Here is a 20,836-nt window from a genome sequence, read left to right on the forward strand (position 1 = left end):
AAAGAGGTGAGTACGTACACACACACACACACACACACACACACACACACACACACACACACACACACACACACACACACACACACATATATATATATATATATATATATATATATATATATTAAGGTAGTAGGTTGGTAGACAGCAACCACCCAGGGAGGTACTACCGTCCTGCCAAGTGAGTGTAAAACGAAAGCCTGTGATTGTTTTACATGATGGTAGGATTGCTGGTGTCTTTTGTCTGTCTCATAAATATGCAAGATTACAGGCATATCTTGCTACTTCTACTTACACTTAGGTTACACTATACATACATGTACACATTTATTTATACACACTCATCTGAGTTTTCTTTGATTTTATCCTAATAGTTCTTGGTCTTATTAATTTTCCTTTTATATCCATGGGGAAGTGGAATAAGAATCTTTCCTCCGTAAGCCATGCGTGTTGTAAAAGTCAACTAAAATGCCGGGAACAATGGGCTAGTAACCCCTTTTCCTGTAAAGATTACTAAAAAGAATAATAAGAAGAAAATTGTCAAAGTGGGAAGTCTGAATGTGCGTGGATGTTGTGCAGATGATAAGAAAGAGATGATTGTGGATGTTATGAATGAGAAGAAGCTGGATGTCCTGGCTTTAAGTGAAACAAAGCTGAAGGGGGTGGGAGAGTTTCAGTGGAGAGGAATAAATGGGATTAGGTCAGGGGTTTCAAATAGAGTTAGAGCTAAAGAAGGAGTAGCAATAAAGTTGAAGGATAAGCTATGGCAGGAAAAGAGGGACTATAAATGTATTAATTCAAGGATTATGTGGAGTAAAATAAAGATTGGATGTGAAAAGTGGGTTATAATAAGCGTGTATGCACCTGGAGAAGAGGAGAGAGAGAGATTTTGGGAAATGTTGAGTGAATGCGTGGGGAGTTTTGAATCAAGTGTGAGAGTAATGGTGGTTGGGGATTTCAATGCTAAAGTGGGTAAAAATGTTATGGAGGGAGTAGTAGGTAAATTTGGGGTGCCAGGGGTAAATGTAAATGGGGAGCCTTTAATTGAGCTATGTGTAGAAAGAAATTTGGTAATAAGTAATACATATTTTATGAAAAAGAGGATAAATAAATATACAAGGTATGATGTAGCACGTAATGAAAGTAGTTTATTAGATTATGTATTGGTGGATAAAAGGTTGATGGGTAGGCTCCAGGATGTACATGTTTATAGAGGGGCAACTGATATATCGGATCATTATTTAGTTGTAGCTACAGTTAGAGTAAGAGGTAGATGGGAAAAGAGGAAGGTGGCAACAACAAGTAAGAGGGAGGTGAAAGTGTATAAACTAAGGGAGGAGGAAGTTCGGGTGAGATATAAGCGACTATTGGCAGAAAGGTGGGCTAGTGCAAAGATGAGTAGTGGGGGGGTTGAAGAGGGTTGGAATAGTTTTAAAAATGCAGTATTAGAATGTGGGGCAGAAGTTTGTGGCTATAGGAGGGTGGGGGCAGGAGGAAAGAGGAATGATTGGTGGAATGATGAAGTAAAGGGTGTGATAAAAGAGAAAAAGGTAGCTTATGAGAGGTTTTTACAAAGCAGAAGTGTTATAAGAAGAGCAGAGTATATGGAGAGTAAAAGAAAGGTAAAGAGAGTGGTGAGAGAGTGCAAAAGGAGAGCAGATGATAGAGTGGGAGAGGCACTGTCAAGAAATTTTAATGAAAATAAGAAAAAATTTTGGAGTGAGTTAAACAAGTTAAGAAAGCCTAGGGAAAATATGGATTTGTCAGTTAAAAACAGAGTAGGGGAGTTAGTAGATGGGGAGATGGAGGTATTAGGTAGATGGCGAGAATATTTTGAGGAACTTTTAAATGTTAAGGAAGAAACAGAGGCAGTAATTTCATGCACTGGTCAGGGAGGTATACCATCTTTTAGGAGTGAAGAAGAGCAGAATGTAAGTGTGGGGGAGGTACGTGAGGCATTACGTAAAATGAAAGGGGGTAAAGCAGCTGGAACTGATGGGATCATGACAGAAATGTTAAAAGCAGGGGGGGATATAGTGTTGGAGTGGTTGGTACTTTTGTTTAATAAATGTATGAAAGAGGGGAAGGTACCTAGGGATTGGCGGAGAGCATGTATAGTCCCTTTATATAAAGGGAAAGGGGACAAAAGAGACTGTAAAAATTATAGAGGAATAAGCTTACTGAGTATACCAGGAAAAGTGTACGGTAGGGTTATAATTGAAAGAATTAGAGGTAAGACAGAATGAAGGATTGCGGATGAGCAAGGAGGTTTCAGAGTGGGTAGGGGATGTGTAGATCAAGTGTTTACATTGAAGCATATATGTGAACAGTATTTAGATAAAGGTAGGGAAGTTTTTATTGCATTTATGGATTTAGAAAAGGCATATGATAGAGTGGATAGAGGAGCAATGTGGCAGATGTTGCAAGTATATGGAATAGGTGGTAAGTTATTAAATGCTGTAAAGAGTTTTTATGAGGATGGTGAGGCTCAGGTTAGGGTGTGTAGAAGAGAGGGAGACTACTTCCCGGTAAAAGTAGGTCTTAGACAGGGATGTGTAATGTCACCATGGTTGTTTAATATATTTATAGATGGGGTTGTAAAGGAAGTAAATGCTAGGGTGTTCGGGAGAGGGGTGGGATTAAATTTTGGGGAATCAAATTCAAAATGGGAATTGACACAGTTACTTTTTGCTGATGATACTGTGCTTATGGGAGATTCTAAAGAAAAATTGCAAAGGTTAGTGGATGAGTTTGGGAATGTGTGTAAAGGTAGAAAGTTGAAAGTGAACATAGAAAAGAGTAAGGTGATGAGGGTGTCAAATGATTTAGATAAAGAAAAATTGGATATCAAATTGGGGAGGAGGAGTATGGAAGAAGTGAATGTTTTCAGATACTTGGGAGTTGACGTGTCGGCGGATGGATTTATGAAGGATGAGGTTAATCATAGAATTGATGAGGGAAAAAAGGTGAGTGGTGCGTTGAGGTATATGTGGAGTCAAAAAACGTTATCTATGGAGGCAAAGAAGGGAATGTATGAAAGTATAGTAGTACCAACACTCTTATATGGGTGTGAAGCTTGGGTGGTAAATGCAGCAGCGAGGAGACGGTTGGAGGCAGTGGAGATGTCCTGTTTAAGGGCAATGTGTGGTGTAAATATTATGCAGAAAATTCGGAGTGTGGAAATTAGGAGAAGGTGTGGAGTTAATAAAAGTATTAGTCAGAGGGGAGAAGAGGGGTTGTTGAGGTGGTTTGGTCATTTAGAGAGAATGGATCAAAGTAGAATGACATGGAAAGCATATAAATCTATAGGGGAAGGAAGGCGGGGTAGGGGTCGTCCTCGAAAGGATTGGAGAGAGGGGGTAAAGGAGGTTTTGTGGGCAAGGGGCTTGGACTTCCAGCAAGCGTGCGTGAGCGTGTTAGATAGGAGTGAATGGAGACGAATGGTACTTGGGACCTGACGATCTGTTGGAGTGTGAGCAGGGTAATATTTAGTGAAGGGATTCAGGGAAACCGGTTATTTTCATATAGTCGGACTTGAGTCCTGGAAATGGGAAGTACAATGCCTGCACTTTAAAGGAGGGGTTTGGGATATTGGCAGTTTGGAGGGATATGTTGTGTATCTTTATATGTGTATGCTTCTAGACTGTTGTATTCTGAGCACCTCTGCAAAAACAGTGATAATGTGCGAGTGTGGTGAAAGTGTTGAATGATGATGAAAGTATTTTCTTTTTGGGGATTTTCTTTCTTTTTTGGGTCACCCTGCCTCGGTGGGAGACGGCCGACTTGTTGAAAAAAAAAAAAAAATATATATATATATATATATATATATATATATATATATATATATATATATATATATATATATATATATATATATATTATATGTAGTAGGTTGGTAGACAGCAACCACCCAGGTAGGTACTACCGTCCTGCCAAGTGAGTGTGAAACGAAAGCCTGTAATTGTTTTACATGATGGTAGGATTGCTGGTGTCTTTTGTCTGTCTCATGACTATGCAAGATTACAGGTACGTCTTGCTTCTTCTACTTACACTTAGGTCACACTACACATACACTTACTAGTTTTTGTTCTTGTTTATTTCCTCTTATCTCCATGCGGAAGTGGAACAGAATTCTTCCTCAGTAAGCTATGCGTGGAGTAAGAGGTGACTAAAATGCCAGGAGCAAGGGGCTAGTAACCCCTCCTACATAAATTACTAAATTTAAAAAGAGAAACTTTCGTTTTTCTTTTTGGGCCACCGTGCCTCGGTGTGATATGGCCGGTTTGTTGAAATATATATATATATATATATATATATATATATATATATATACATATATATATATTATATATATATATATATATATAATATATATATATATATATATATATATATACACACACACACACAAAGAAAGATCGCAGTCAGCAGGATTCGAAAGTACTACTGGGAACGGTCAAAATTCCCAGGCAGCGCTCTAGTCCACTCGGCCACACAAATGCAGCCTGGTTCACAAGCCATGTTTCTTTCCCAGCCCGGCCACGTCAGTGAGCCTCAAGCGGCTGGGAAAGAAACATGGCTTATGAACCAGGCTGCCCAGTCTATGTGGCATTTGTGTGGCCGAGTGTACTAGAGGGCTGCCTGGGAATTTTGACCGTTCTCAGTAGTAGTTTCGAATCCTGCTGACTGCGATCTTCCTTTGAATGTACCCGTTTATATATATATACCTACTACCTATATATGTAGGTAGTAGGTTGGTAGACAGCAACCACCCAGGGAAGTACTACCGTCCTGCCAGATGACTGTGAAACAGAAACCTGTAACTGTTTTGCATGATAATAGGATTGCTGGTTTCTTTTTCTGTCTCATAAACACGCTAGATAACAGGGGTATCTTGCTACTCCTACTTACACTTTGGTCACACTTCACAGACACGCACATGCATATATATATATATATATATATATATATATATATATATATATATATATATATATATATATATATATATATATATATATATATGCATACATCTAGGTTTTTCTCCTTTTTCTAAAAAGCTCTTGTTCTTCTTTATTTCTTCTATTGTCCATGGGGAAGTGGAAAAGAATCTTTCCTCCGTAAGCCATGCGTGTTTACCTGGAGTTTACCTGGAGAGAGTTCCGGGGGTCAACGCCCCCGCGGCCCGGTCTGAGACCAGGCCTCCTGGTGGATCAGAGCCTGATCAACCAGGCTGTTGCTGCTGGCTGCACGCAAACCAACATACGAGCTACAGCCCGGCTGATCCGGAACTGACTTTAGGTGCTTGTCCAGTGCCAGCTTGAAGACTGCCAGGGGTCTGTTGGATGCTTGAATGTGCGTGGATGTAGTGCGGATGACAAGAAACAGATGATTGCTGATGTTATGAATGAAAAGAAGTTGGATGTCCTGGCCCTAAGCGAAACAAAGCTGAAGGGGGTAGGGGAGTTTCGGTGGGGGTAAATAAATGGGATTAAATCTGGAGTATCTGAGAGAGTTAGAGCTAAGGAAGGGGTAGCAGTAATGTTGAAGAATCAGTTATGGAAGGAGAAAAGAGAATATGAATGTGTCAATTCAAGAATTATGTGGATTAAAGTAAAGGTTGGATGCGAAAAGTGGGTCATAATAAGCGTGTATGCACCTGGAGAAGAGAGGAATGTAGAGAAGAGAGAGAGATTTTGGGAGATGTTAAGTGAATGTATAGGAACCTTTGAGCCAAGTGAGAGAGTAATTGTGGTAGGGGACCGGAATGCTAAATAAAGTAGGAGAAACTTTTAGAGAGGGTGTGGTAGGTAAGTTTGAGGTGCCAGGTGTAAATGATAATGGGAGCCCTATGATTGAACTGTGTATAGAAAGGGGTTTAGTTATAGGTAATACATATTTTAAGAAAAAGAGGATAAATAAGTATACAAGTTATGATGTAGGGCGAAATGACAGTAGTTTGTTGGATTATGTATTGGTAGATAAAAGACTGTTGAGTAGACTTCAGGATGTACATGTTTATAGAGGGGTCACAGATATATCAGATCACTTTTTAGTTGTAGCTACACTGAGAGTAAAAGGTAGATGGGATGCAAGGAGAATAGAAGCATCAGGGAAGAGAGAGGTGAAGGTTTATAAACTAAAAGAGGAGGCAGTTAGGGTAAGATATAAACAGCTATTGGAGGATAGATGGGCTAATGAGAGCATAGGCAATGGGGTCGAAGAGGTATGGGGTAGGTTTAAAAATGTAGTGTTAGAGTGTTCAGCAGAAGTTTGTGGTTACAGGAAAGTGGGTGCAGGAGGGAAGAGGAGCGATTGGTGGAATGATAATGTAAAGAGAGTAGTAAGGGAGAAAAAGTTAGCATATGTGAAGTTTTTACAAAGTAGAAGTGATGCAAGGAGGGAAGAGTATATGGAGAAAAAGAGAGAGGTTAAGAGAGTGGTGAAGCAAAGTAAAAAGAGAGCAACTGAGAGAGTGGGTGAGATGTTATCAACAAATTTTGTTGAAAATAAGAAAAGTTTGGAGTGAGATTAACAAGTTAAGGAAGCCTAGAGAACAAATGAATTTGTCAGTTAAAAATAGGAGAGGAGAGTTATTAAATGGAGAGTTAGAGGTATTGGGAAGATGGAGGGAATATTTTGAGGAATTGTTAAATGTTGATGAAGATAGGGAAGCTGTGATTTCGTGTATAGGGCAAGGAGGAATAACATCTTGTAGGAGTGAGGAAGAGCCAGTTGTGAGTGTGGGGGAAGTTGGTGAGGCAGTAGGTAAAATGAAAGGGGGTAAGGCAGCCGGGATTGATGGGATAAAGATAGAAATGTTAAAAGCAGGTGGGGATATAGTTTTGGAGTGGTTGGTGCAATTATTTAATAAATGTATGGAAGAGGGTAAGGTACCTAGGGATTGGCAGAGAGCGTGCATAGTTCCTTTGTATAAAGGCAAAGGGGACAAAAGAGAGTGCAAAAATTATAGGAGGATAAGTCTGTTGAGTATACCTGGTAAAGTATATAGTAGAGTTATTATTGAAAGAATTAAGAGTAAGACGGAGAATAGGATAGCAGATGAACAAGGAGGTTTTAGGAAAGGTAGGGGGTGTGTGGACCAGGTGTTTACAGTGAAACATATAAGTGAACAGTATTTAGATAAGGCTAAAGAGCTTTTTATAGCATTTATGGATTTGGAAAAGGCGTATGACAGGGTGGATTGGGGGGTAATGTGGCAGATATTGCAGATGTATGGTGTAGGAGGTAGGTTACTGAAAGCAATGAAGAGTTTTTACGAGGATAGTGAGGCTCAAGTTAGAGTATGTAGGAAAGAGGGAGATTATTTCCCAGTAAAAGTAGGCCTTAGACAAGGATGTGTGATGTCACCGTGGTTGTTTAATATATTTATAGATGGGGTTGTAAGAGAAGTAAATGCGAGGGTCTTGGCAAGAGGCACGGAGTTAAAAGATAATCACACATAAAGTGGGAGTTGTGACAGTTGCTCTTTGTTGATGATACTGTGCTCTTGGGAGATTCTGAAGAGAAGTTGCAGAGGTTGGTGGATGAATATGGTAGGGTATGCAAAAGAAGAAAATTAAAAGTGAATACAGGAAAGAGTAAGGTTATGAGGATAACAAAAAGATTAGGTGATGAAAGATTGGATATCAGATTGGAGGAAGAGAGTATGGAGGAGGTGAATGTATTCAGATATTTGGGAGTGGACGTGTCAGCGGATGGGTCTATGAAAGATGAGGTGAATCATAGAACTGATGAGGGGAAAAGGGTGAGCGGTGCACTTAGGAGTCTGTGGAGACAAAGAACTTTGTCCTGGGAGGCAAAGAGGGGAATGTATGAGAGTATAGTTTTGCCAACGCTCTTATATGGGTGTGAAGCGAGAAGGCTGGAGGCAGTGGAGATGTCATGTCTGAGGGCAATGTGTGGTGTGAATATAATGCAGAGAATTCGTAGTTTGGAAGTTAGGAGGAGGTGCGGGATTACCAAAACTGTTGTCCAGAGGATTGAGGAAGGGTTGTTAAGGTGGTTCGGACATGTAGAGATAATGGAGCGAAACAGAATGACTTCAAGAGTGTATCAGTCTGTAGTGGAAGGAAGGCGGGGTAGGGGTCGGCCTAGGAAAGGTTGGAGGGAGGGGGTAAAGGAGGTTTTGTGTGCGAGGGGCTTGGACTTCCAGCAGGCATGCTTGAGCGTGTTTGATAGGAGTGAATGGAGACAAATGTTTTTAATACTTGACGTGCTGTTGGAGTGTGAGCAAAGTAACATTTATGAAGGGATTCAGGGAAACCGGCAGGCCGGACTTGAGTCCTGGAGATGGGAAGTACAGTGCCTGCACTCTGAAGGAGGGGTGTTAATGTTGCAATTTAAAAAACTGTAGTGTAAAGTACCCTTCTGGCAAGATAGTGATGGAGTGAATGATGGTGAAAGTTTTTCTTTTTCGGGCCACCCTACCTTGGTGGGAATCGGCCAGTGTGTTAATACTAATAATAATAATAATAATAATAATAATAATATATATATATATATATATATATAATATATATATATATATATATATATGTATATATATATATATATATATATATATATATATATATATATATATATATATATATATATATATATATATATATATATATATATATATATATATATATATATATATATATATATATATATAATGTGTGTGTGTATGTGTGTGTATGTGTGTGTGTTTGTGTGTTTGTGTTTTTTTTTTTTTTTGTGTGTGTGTGTGTGTGTGTCGTGCCGAATAGGTAAAACTTGCTATTTTGGCTTAAATAGCAACGCTCTTCTTGCCGAATAAGACAAGCGAAAATTTGTGTATGCAATGATTTCCCAAAAATCATCATGAACCTAAAGAAAAAATCTATTTCATTGTGTTTGTTTATTATTAAATGATTATAAACTTATCAAAAATATATTTTGTTGGATTAGGCTAAATTAAATTGCGCTTGTTATAATAAGGTTAGTTAAGTTTTCTAAGGTAATTTTGGCACAAAATTATTAATTTTCACATTTACATAAATGAAAAAAAATCTTTAAACGTATAAGAGAAAATTTTAGAAAGGACTAAATTTTAAATGAGTATTTCCTAACTGCCCAGTTTTTACCTTAGTCCTTTCTCAAATTTTCTCTTATAAATTTAGATATATATTTTTCATTTATGTAAATTTAAAAATTAATTATTTTTTACCAAAAGAACCTTAGGAAACTTACCTAACCTTATTATAACGAGTGCAATTTAATTTAGCCTAAACCAACTAAATATATTTTATATTAGCTTACAATAATTTAATAATAATCAGAATGGTTTTCTGCAAAATTATTGCATACACAAATTTTCGCTTGACCTATTTGGCAAGAAGTGAGTTGCTATTTAAGTCAAATCCGCAAAGTTTTACTTATTCGACAAGCCATGATATATATATGTCGTGCCGAATAGACAGAACTTGCGATCTTGGCTTAAATAGCAACGCTCATCTTGCCATATAGGACAAGTGAAAATTTGTGTATGCAATAATTTCGTCAAAATCATTCTGAACCTAACAAAAAAAATGTATTTAATTGTGTTTGTTTAGTACTAAATTATTGTAAAGTATTTAAAATATATTTAGTTGGGTTAGGCTAAAATAAATTGCTCTTGTTATAATAAGGTTAGGTAAGTTTTCTAAGTTCCTTTTGGTGCAAAATTATAAATTTTTACATCAACATTAATGAAAAAAAATATATCTTTAAACGTATAAGAGAAAATTTTAGATTATTATTATTATAATCAAAAAGAAGCGCTAAGCCACAAGGGCTATACAGCGCAAAGAAAATTTTAGAAAGGACTTAATTTTAAATGAGTTCTTGCTAATTGACCAGTTTTACATATTCGGCACGACATATTAGTCAGAGGGCAGAAGAGGGGTTGTTGAGGTGGTTTGGTCATTTAGAGAGAATGGACCAAAGTAGAATGATATGGAAAGCATATAAATCTATAGGGGAAGGAAAGAGGGGTAGGGGTCGTCCTCGAATGGGTTGGAAAGAGGGGGTAAAGGAGGTTTTGTGGGCGAGGGGCTTGGACTTTCAGCAAGCGTGCATGAGCGTGTTAGATAGGAGTGAATGGAGACGAATGATACTTGGGACCTGACGATCTGTTGGAATGTGAGCAGGGTAATATTTAGTGAAGGGATTCAGGGAAACCGGTTATTTTCATATAGTCGGACTTGAGTCCTGGAAATGGGAAGTACAATGCCTGCACTTTAAAGGAGGGGTTTGGGATATTGGCAGTTTAGAGGGATATGTTGTGTATCTTTATACGTATATGCTTCTAAACTGTTGTATTCTGAGCACCACTGCAAAAGCAGTGATAATGTGTGAGTGTGGTGAAAGTGTTGAATGATGAAAGTATTTTCTTTTTGGGGATTTTCTTTCTTTTTTGGGTCACCCTGCCTCGTTGGGAGACGGCCGACTTGTTGAAAAAATAATATATATATATATATATATATATATATATATATATATATATATATATATATATATATATATATATATATATATATATATATATATTATATATATATATATATATATATATATATATATATATATATATATATATATATTATATATATATATGTATATATATATATATATATATATATATATATATATATATATATATATATATATATATATATATATATATATATATATATATATATATAATGTCGTGCCGAATAGGCAGAACTTGCGATCTTGGCTTAAATAGCAACGCTCATCTTGCCATATAGGACAAGTGAAAATTTGTGTATGCAATAATTTCGCCAAAATCATTCTGAACCTAACGAAAAAAAATACATTTCACTGTGCTTGTTTAGTAGTAATTTATTGTAAACAAATCTAAAATATGTTTACTTGGGTTAGGATAAAATAAATTACCCTTGTTATAATAAGGTTAGGTAAGTTTTCTAAGATTTTTTTGGTGCAAAATTATAAATTTTTACATTAACATTAATGAAAAAAATATATCTTTAAACGCATAAGAGAAAATTTCAGAAAGGAATTAATTTTAAATGAGTTCTTGCTAATTGACCAGTTTTACATATTCGGCACGACACACACATATGTATATATATATATATATATATATATATATATATATATATATATATATATATATATATATATATATATATATATATATATATATATATATATATATATATGTCGTGCCGAATAGGCAGAACTTGCGATTTTGGCTTAAATAGCAACGCCCATCTTGCCATATAAGACGAGTGAAAATTTGTGTATGCAATAATTTTGCCAAAATCATTCTGAACCTAACGAAAAAAATATATTTCACTGTGTTTATTTAGTATTAAATTATTGTAAACGTATCTAAAATATATTTAGTTGGGCTAGGCTAAAATAAATTGTTCTTGTTATAATAAGGTTAGGTAAGTTTCCTAAGATTCTTTTGGTGGAAAATTACAAATTTTTACATTATCATTAATGAAAAAAATATATCTTTAAATGTATAAGAGAAAATTTTAGAAAGGACTTAATTTTAAATGAGTTCTTGCTAATTGACCAGTTTTACATATTCGGCACGACATATATATGTATATATATATATATATATATATATATATATATATATATATATATATATATATATATATATATATATATATATATAAATATATATATATATATATATATATATATATATATGTCGTGCCGAATAGGCAGAACTTGCGATCTTGGCATAAATAGCAACGCTCATCTTGCCATATAGGACAAGTGAAAATTTGTGTATGCAATAATTTCGCCAAAATCACTCTGAACCTAACGAAAAAAATATATTTGATTGTGTTTGTTTAGTACTAAATTACTGTAAACGTATTTAAAATATATTTAGTTGGGTTAAGCTAAAATAAATAGCTTTTTTTATAATAAGGTTAGGTAAGTTTTCTAAGATTCTTTTGGTGCAAAATTAAAAAATTTTACATGAACATTATTGAAAAAAATAAATCTTTAAACGTATAAGAGAAAATTTCAGAAAGGACTTAATTTTAAATGAGTTCTTGCTAATTCACCAGTTTTACATATTCGGCACGACATTATATATATATATATATATATATATATATATATATATATATATATATATATATATATATATATATATATATATATATATATATATATATATATAATGTCGTGCCGAATATGTAAAACTTGCGATCTTGGCTTAAATAGCAACGCTCATCTTGCCATATAAGACAAGTGAAAATTTGTGTATGCAATAATTTCGCAAAAATTATTCTGAACCTAACGAAAAAAATATATTTCATTGTGTTTGTTTAGTATTAAATTATTGTAAACTTATCTAAAATATATTTAGTCGGATTAAGCTAAAATAAATTGCGTTTGTTACAATAAGGTTAAGTAAGTTTTCTAAGATTCTTTTGGTGCAAAATTATAAATTTTTACATTAACATTAATGAAAAAATATATATCTTTAAACGTATAAGAGAAAATTTTAGAAAGGACTTAATTTTAAATGAGTTCTTGCTAATTGACCAGTTTTACACACACACACACACACACACACACACACACACACACACACACACACACACACATATATATATATATATATATATATATATATATATATATATATATATATATATATATATATATATATATATATATATATATATATATATATATATATATATATATATATATATATATATTCCTAATGTATCTTCCTTAATGGACTGTACATCAGCAACAGCAGCAGCAGCAGCAGCATGCACTGGTAATGAGGAATGCTGGGAGTTCAATGGACAGTGCCAGACAACACCTTGCGCTGCCTATCAACAACAGATCCCCGGTGGCTGCAGTGGCTCTGGCTGCATCTGCTGCGCCCCTATAAGTTAGTATTGTAACTTTCAATTTTTAACCACATCTGAACATAGCAAATAAATGGTGCGGTCTCACTCACCTTTTTTTTAATAAGGTATGCGATAGGGGTAGTAAAAATGGGAAGAGGAAGAACTGGGGAAAGACAGAGTAGAGAGAAAGGTAGTGGGTAGAGAAGAAGGATTAATAAGTGTGTTGACCACTCTAGATGCTTTTTTGTCACATAACGAACTGGGATTCACGTTCACCTGATAAGGATGAAATTAAGAGCTAGATAAAATTTGGAGAAAATTGCTAATACAAGGAATAAGCGTAAAAAGAGAGCAAACGAGAGGGAAGAGAAGAGGGGCGAGAAGGAAGTGGGTTGCATCATATAGATCTGATGTTAATTAGGGTTAGAAACATTGGGAGAGGGAGCTGAACATGAGCCATGAAGAAACCTTGGAAAAGTTTGGGAGATGAAAAATGAGGAACAGGTTAAAATAACTGCAATTCGTTAATAAGAAATAATAATACAAAACTAATTTCCAAATAAGCCTTAAAATATTTGCAACAAAAATGTGTTTTTATATTTATGTGTTTTCAGTTCGTGATTCTGGCAATAATACCAAATACCGACAGTTAAACAAAACACCAGAAACGATGATACATTTATCAGACGGAGTAAATGAAGAGAATGAAGAAGCTTCTGAAGAACTGAAAAAAGATGTAACAGAAAATGAGGAGCAGCAGTAATACCCTCTGTACTTACACCTACACGCACGCATGCACACTCACACACATGCACACTCACACATGCACACTCACACACATGCACACACACACACACACACACACACACACACGCACACACACACACACACACACACACACACACACACACACACACACACACACACACACACACACACACACACACACACAGGGCTCTGCAACGATTCACAGTAAAACTATTTTGTTTTTAGAGCTTGCAAATAAACGAATACAAAGGTTCTTTATGTTACTGGACAGGATACCATTAACACGCATCCTAACTGTACCATTGCTATGATGCACCTACCGTTAAATAATAATTTCATTACCACTATCATAACGCAGGAGCCATGACAATTACTATAACTACCATGATCTACCTGTCATTGATGATGGTTATACACTCGTGTGTAACTTGTTATTTCATGACATAATAACATTGTTGGTATACCCCACATAACACTCTTGTTATATTCCACATAACACTCTTGTTATATTCCACATAACACTCTTGTTATATTCCACATAACACTCTTGTTATATTCCACATAACACTCTTGTTATATTCCACATAACACTCTTGATATACCTGATATAATAACATTTGGTATACTCGACATAATAACACTCTTAATGTACTTCACACATTACATACTGAGGCTTTACGGAGTGAATTCCGCTTAATGTTACAGAATATAGTTTTAAAATGGAGCTAATTGTTCAAAATTAATTTATAATTATTAAATTGCTCTAAAAGTATATTTTTTTCTTAATACGGTATACCACTGACCAATATACACTGATATTTCTCGTTTTCCAACCCATCCTGGCAAACACTGTGTACATTTCTAACATATGGCTTGCGGCTAATCTCTCAGATTTCATTATTTAGGCCAGCTTAGGCTTGGAGAGGGTAAATTAGGAATAAATAAAACAAAAAAGTTCTAGAGCGAGAACAGAAACCCTGTACCTACTGAGCAAGACTGACACACCACACGAATTTTCATTATTTTGTAACAGTAGAATGCTGACTGTTATGTAGAGGACAGGCTAAATTTACGTAAGTATTATTTTTTTCATAATGACCTAGATTACATGCATTTGTAACTTTTTCTACAATATATTATTGAATATGCTGGTGTGTGCCTCACCTTTTGGGAGCTTGTTAAAATGTTTATGGTTTCGGAGAGTTTATCTGTTTAATGCAATACAAAAATACAAAGAAAAACGCGAGTTTCATTGTACCTTTTACATCAACTGCTATACATAGAAAGGTATTTGCTACAAACATACACTGTGGCTTTGGGCTCACTACTTAATGCTGTGCTGGCCAATGTTTTCATGGAGCAAATGGAAACGGAATGCATACTTTAATAAGGTTATTCCTTAGTTCCTAAAAAGAAAATAGTCACATTATGAAAAACTCATTCCCCATAATTTAATACCACCCCACTCCCCAACACCCTAGCATTTACTTCTTTTGCAACCCCATCTATAAATATATTAACCATGGTGACATTACACAACCCTGTCTAAGACCTACTTTTACTGGGAAGTAATTTCCCTCTCTCCTACATACCCTAACCTGAGCCTCACTATCCTCATAAAATCTCTTTACAGCATTAAGTAACTTACTACCTATGTCATACACTTGCAACGTCTGCCACATTCCTCCCCTATCCCCTCTATCGTATGTTTTTTTCTAAATCCATAAATGCAATGAAAACTTCCCTACATTTATCTAAATATTATTCATTTATATGCTTCAATGTAAACACTTGATCTACACATCCCCTACACATTCTAAAGCCTCCTTGCTCATCTGTGATCCTAATTCTTTCAACAATTCTTCACATTATCAAGAGGAACAAAGAATGACAACTCTGGGTTCTGACAAATTTTCCAAGTTATTGCAGACCCTAATGTGGCTGAAATCGCATTTTATTCCGGTACAGTTTGTATCAAATATCGGTGTTGTGATATCCTGACATCTAAAAGTTTGCCAGTCTGGCCAACATAAGATAAGTTGCAGCCACTGCAACCAATCCTGTAGACACCACCAACACACTGTTGAGGAGAAATCTTTATCAAAATGCTTTTAACAGTGTGAATTCTTAAAAACTGCTTGTATTTTGTATCTTTTGGGGGCATTCGGCAGGACAGATAAATTCTCTTTGTCTGGGAGAGCCATCACATTCTTTATTAGATTACATATATAAGCGATTGAGAACAATGAAACGGAAAACTGAATGTTTTCATGTTAGAAAATAAACAACCTCATAGCACAAAGTGGCTGGTCCCAACATGCTAACCCAGATTTCACTATTAATCTCTCAAGTGTTGAGCTTACCCATGATCAACAGACACTACTAGTGCTACCATTAGCAGTGCTGCACCTACTAGTCCTCTTCAAGGGGGGCTCCTCAGCGTGGTGAAGAGGCTCTTGGTTTGAGGAATTAGACCTGTCGGTCTCCTTCCTCAGACCGAACCTAATTACCCCCCAATCCCCCCTTCCCTATCCCATCCTCCCCTTTTTCCTTTCCTCCTCGTCCCCACCCCTCCCTTTTGCCCTTCCTCTTTTTGGCCTTTGGGATTTTTCTCACAGGCGCACTAGTTCCTGGGTAGGGGAAAGGGTACCGGGGTCCATCCCATTCCGTTGAGGTTCTTGGCGGTGGCGTAGTTTGCCATGGAATCTGGATCGCCTGGGGATGTCCTGATCTCTCCGGTATCCCGGAGGGTGGCTTTGGGTGTCTTTCGGGCGACGGGTGTATCTCTGGAAGCCAACTTTCGGATTCCGGGGGTGGTGGCCGAAGGAGGTATGCTTTGTAGCGGATATCTGGCCACCCTCTCTTTTGTCCACCAAGGTAGCTCAGCAGATGTGAGGCTGGTATCCCAGATTGCTGGTTTACTGGCATGAAGGGTAGGGTATGGCACGGGTTCCATGCTGCATCTGCACGCTACTTGCGGTGCTGAGGTCCTCTTGGGGGCAGAGGGAGATTTCCGGCCCTTTCATTTCTCCTGGGAACTATTCCTCCCCGCTCCCCCCTTTTTATTCTTTTTTTTTATTTTTATTTTCTTTTCTTCTTTCTTTTTTTTCCAGTCTCTGTACCTGGTTCTTCCCCTCTCACTGGCTCTATTACAAGTGTGGAAGTTCACCCTCCTCGTTCTGTGCCTTCCTCCCCTGTCCCCTCCCAAGTCTCTCCCTCTTCTGCCACCTCCCAGGTATCTGCCTCTTCTGTCCCCTCCCACACTTCTCCAGTTCCCAACACGCTTTCATCCCCCCCTACTTTAGTACAGTCCATTACTGTCCCAATCTTTACTCACCCTCCTCCTTCTATCTCCAATATTGTCTCCCATACAACGTCTTTGAATTCAGAAACACTTGACGCTATTTCAGAATATATTGCAGGGACTAAACCTTCAATGGACACTGATCCACCTCCTATTCCTTCTCTTCCCTCTCCTCCATCTCCACAACTCCATTCTTTGCAACGCTCCATTCCTTTGCTGCTTGAACGTTTTCCGATGCCACCGCACGTAGACTTTTCTAACCCCTCTAGTCCGTAGGTGCCCTTACCTGTGGATTCCTGGTATTTTCTTCGTTGCCAATCATGGCCTATTTACAGTGGAATATCCTTCTATCTCCAATATTGTCTCCCATACAACGTCTTTGAATTCAGAAACACTTGATGCTATTTCAGAATATATTGCAGGGACTAAACCTTCAATGGACACTGATCCACCTCCTATTCCTTCTCTTCCCTCTCCTCCATCTCCACAACTCCATTCTTTGCAACGCTCCATTCCTTCGCTGCTTGAACGTTTTCCGATGCCACCGCATGTAGACTTTTCTAACCCCTCTAGTCCGTAGGTGCCCTTACCTGCGGATTCCTGGTATTTTCTTCGTTGCCAATCATGGCCTATTTACAGTGGAATATCCGCGGCTTCAGGGGTAATCAGAGTGAGCTTCAGATGTTGCTTTCCAGGTTTTCCCCTGTTGGTGTTTGCTTACAAGAACTAAAATTACACTCGGCTGTTTTCCAACCCATCTCAGGCTATAATTTATTGTATTCTTCGGATCCTTTCTCAGATGGGACCTTTAATGAAAGTGCCCTTCTACGCAATATTCCGTACTGTCAACTATTTGTCCATACCTCGCTGCATTACAGTGCAGCCCATATCCACTTGAATAAGTGGTTTACAATATGTTCTTTATATCTCTCTCCTTCTCGGGCATTATCTATCCCAGATTTTGCCTTTCTTGTTTCATCCTTACTGCCACCACTTCTGTTACTTGGCGATTTTAATGCCCACCATTTCCTCTGGGAGGGTCTCATTGTGACTCACGTGGCATTCAGCTGGAGGCTTTTCTCGCTTCTCACCCCCTCCATGTTTTAAATACAGGTATCCCCACCCAGTTTGATCCTCGTACTCACACTCTCTCTTGCATCGATCATTCGGTCTGCTCTTCCTCCACTGCACTAGACTTTGCCTGGTCTGTTCTACCGGACTTACATGACGGCGATCATTTTCCAATCATTCTTCTCCTTCATATTCACCACCTCTTCGTAGCCCTCGCTGGCAATTTGATTGAGCAAATTGGGACCTTTACTCGAAACTAACTGCTTTTGGTGAAGTTCCTTCTTCATCCTCCATTGATGAACTTTTACACCTCTTCTCGACATCAGTTTTAACCACAGCTTCTCATTCTATCCCCCAAACCTCAGGTAGGCATTCTCAGAAGTGTGTGCCATGGTGGTCTCCTGCCTGTGCTCGGGCAGTACGTTTGAAATGCGCTGCGTGGGGTAGGTACTAGTACAATAGAACCACAGAGAGACTTCTTGATTTTAAGCAGAAGCGAGCAGTCGCTCGCCATGTCATCCGTGATGCTAAACGCACTTGCTGGTGAGATTATGTTTCCACCATCACCTCGGCTTCCTTTATGAGTGCAATCTGGAAAAAAGTACGGAAATTGAGTGGTAAATGCTCTCTTGACCCGGCTCCTGTTTTGCAGGTTGCTGGTGTTGATATAGCAAACCCTCTTGATGTTGCCACTGAAATTGGCAATCATCTGTCCGTATTTCTCAGGGGTTCCATCTATGCCTCTCGTTTCTTTCCTCAAAGTCTGCCAGAGAGTTAGCACCCTTGGACTTTTCTTCTCACATTGAAGAACCATATAATGTGCCTTTTACACTTCAGAAACTGGAGGCGACACTCTCCACTTGCCGATCATCGGCAGTTGGGCCTGACGACATTCATATTCGGATGTTACAACATCTACATCAGCCCTTGTATTCCTCTTACACCTCTTCAATCTTATTTGGTCACAAGGAGTTCTCCCCAGCTGTGGAAATCTGCCATTGTTCTCTCTTTCAGCAAACCGAAGGATGGTATCGTCCCATTGCTCTTAACAGTGCAGTTTGGAAAATGATGGAACGTCTGGTAAATTGATGTTTAATGTTGTATTTAGAGGCACACAACAGTCTCTCCACTAGTCAATATGGCTTTTGTAAGGGCCGTTCTACTATAGACCCTTTACTATGCTTGGATACGTATGTTCATAATGCCTTTGCGAATAACCACTGTTATTGCCATATTTTTTGACCTCGAGAAGGCATATGATACAACTTGGAGGTATAATATTTTGGCCCGAGCCCACTCCTTAGGCCTCCGAGGCAATCTACCATCCTTCCTTAAAAACTTTTTAACTGACAGACATTTCTGTGTTCGGGTTAATAATGTGCTCTCCCCGGATTTTGTCTAAGCTGAGGGTGTCCCTCAGGGATGTGTTCTGGGCACAACACTTTTTCTCCTCAAATTACTTTCACTAGGCGCTCTGTCATCTCCAATCATCCTTTGTACCTCTATGGCTCACGTATCCCTGAACGTGATACAGTCAGGTTTCTAGGCCTTCTCTTTGACTGTAGGTTATCCTGGAAACCTCACATTACCTCTCTGAAGGCAACTTGTCACAACCGGCTGAACCTTCTCAAAACTCTTGCTCATCTTTCATGGGGAGCTGATCGTCGAACTCTCTTTCGCCTACATTCAGCCCTCATTTTATCGAAACTCGATTATGGTGATCAGATCTATTCAGCGGCTTCTACTACTCTCTCGAGCCTTAATCCCATCCATCACCAGGGATTATGTTTGTGCCTTGGTGCTTTTCGCTCTTCTGTTGAGAGCCTCTATGCAGAAGCGAATATTCCATCCTTGTCCAATCGCGGCGATGCCCATTGCCTTCGCTACTATGTTTGCTCTCATGATCTCCGCAATCCTTCCATATATAGAATAGTCGCCGATGTTAGTAGACATTCTTTATTTGTTCGTCGCCCCTGTTTGCTCCATCCCTTTTCTCTTCGACTACATTCACTCTTGTCTTCCCTTCAGTTACCACCTTTCTATGTTCATGTAGCATCTCACTTCTCCCTGCCCCCCTGGGAAGTTCCAGCTGTCCAAGTCTGTTCTTTCTCATTCCTTGCGCAAAAGCCCAGCTAGCTACGGTAGCTTCCCACTCTCTTTTTCTTGACCACTTCCGCTCTCATTCTCATGCCATCGCAGCGTACACAGATGGCTCTAAGTCTTCTGATGGCGTCGGGTTCACAGCAGTGTTTCCAGTGTCGTGCGAGGACATTTACTATCCTCGGCTACCATTTTTGCAGCTGAATTGTATGTCATTCTTGCAGCACTTATCTGTATTGCATCTATGCCTGTGTCATCATTTGTGGTTGTCTCAGACTCCTTTAGTGCTCTACAGGCTATACGAAAATTTGATACACCTCACCCCCTAGTCCTCCGTATCCAACTTTGGCTACGCTGCATCTCTACCAAGCATAAAGATATTGTTTTTTGTTGGGTCCCTGGTCATGTTGACGTACAGGGCAATGAACAGGCAGACACTGCTGCACGGTCAGCAGTACATGACCTACCAGTTTCATAGAGGTGTTCCATTTACGGACTATTTTGCTGTAATAGTTACCCACCTTCACACCTGTTGGCAACAATGTTGGTCTAATCTACTCGGTAACAAACTTCATTCTATTAAACCGAGTATACATTACTGGCCGTCTTCTTGTCATCAGTGTCGAGGTTGGGAGACTAATCTCTCCCGTCTTCGCATTGGCCACACTCATCTTACTCATGGGTA

At 38.1% G+C, this 20,836-nt stretch overlaps 2 protein-coding genes across 3 annotated transcripts in view; one reads left to right on the top strand and one right to left on the bottom strand.

The window, feature by feature from the left end:
- Positions 1–13,859, top strand: part of LOC128699315 (uncharacterized) — a 49,886-nt gene extending 36,027 nt beyond the window's left edge. Inside the window, exons 4-5 of one of the 2 annotated variants that reach the window (XM_053791926.2) lie at positions 12,803–12,949; positions 13,523–13,859. In XM_053791926.2, the coding sequence (XP_053647901.1) occupies positions 12,803–12,949; positions 13,523–13,671 (296 nt within the window). In that variant the 3' untranslated portion in view covers positions 13,672–13,859. The remainder of the gene's footprint in view (positions 1–12,802; positions 12,950–13,522) is intronic. The other variant, XM_053791927.2, reaches the window with a different exon arrangement.
- The window catches only part of LOC138854516 (uncharacterized), a 484,295-nt gene that overhangs the window by 395,201 nt on the left and 68,258 nt on the right, over positions 1–20,836 (bottom strand). The gene's annotated exons all lie outside the window — the stretch shown is intronic.

This window comes from Cherax quadricarinatus, chromosome 61 (assembly GCF_038502225.1).
Source record: "Cherax quadricarinatus isolate ZL_2023a chromosome 61, ASM3850222v1, whole genome shotgun sequence".
Classification (NCBI taxonomy): Eukaryota; Metazoa; Arthropoda; class Malacostraca; order Decapoda; family Parastacidae; genus Cherax; species Cherax quadricarinatus.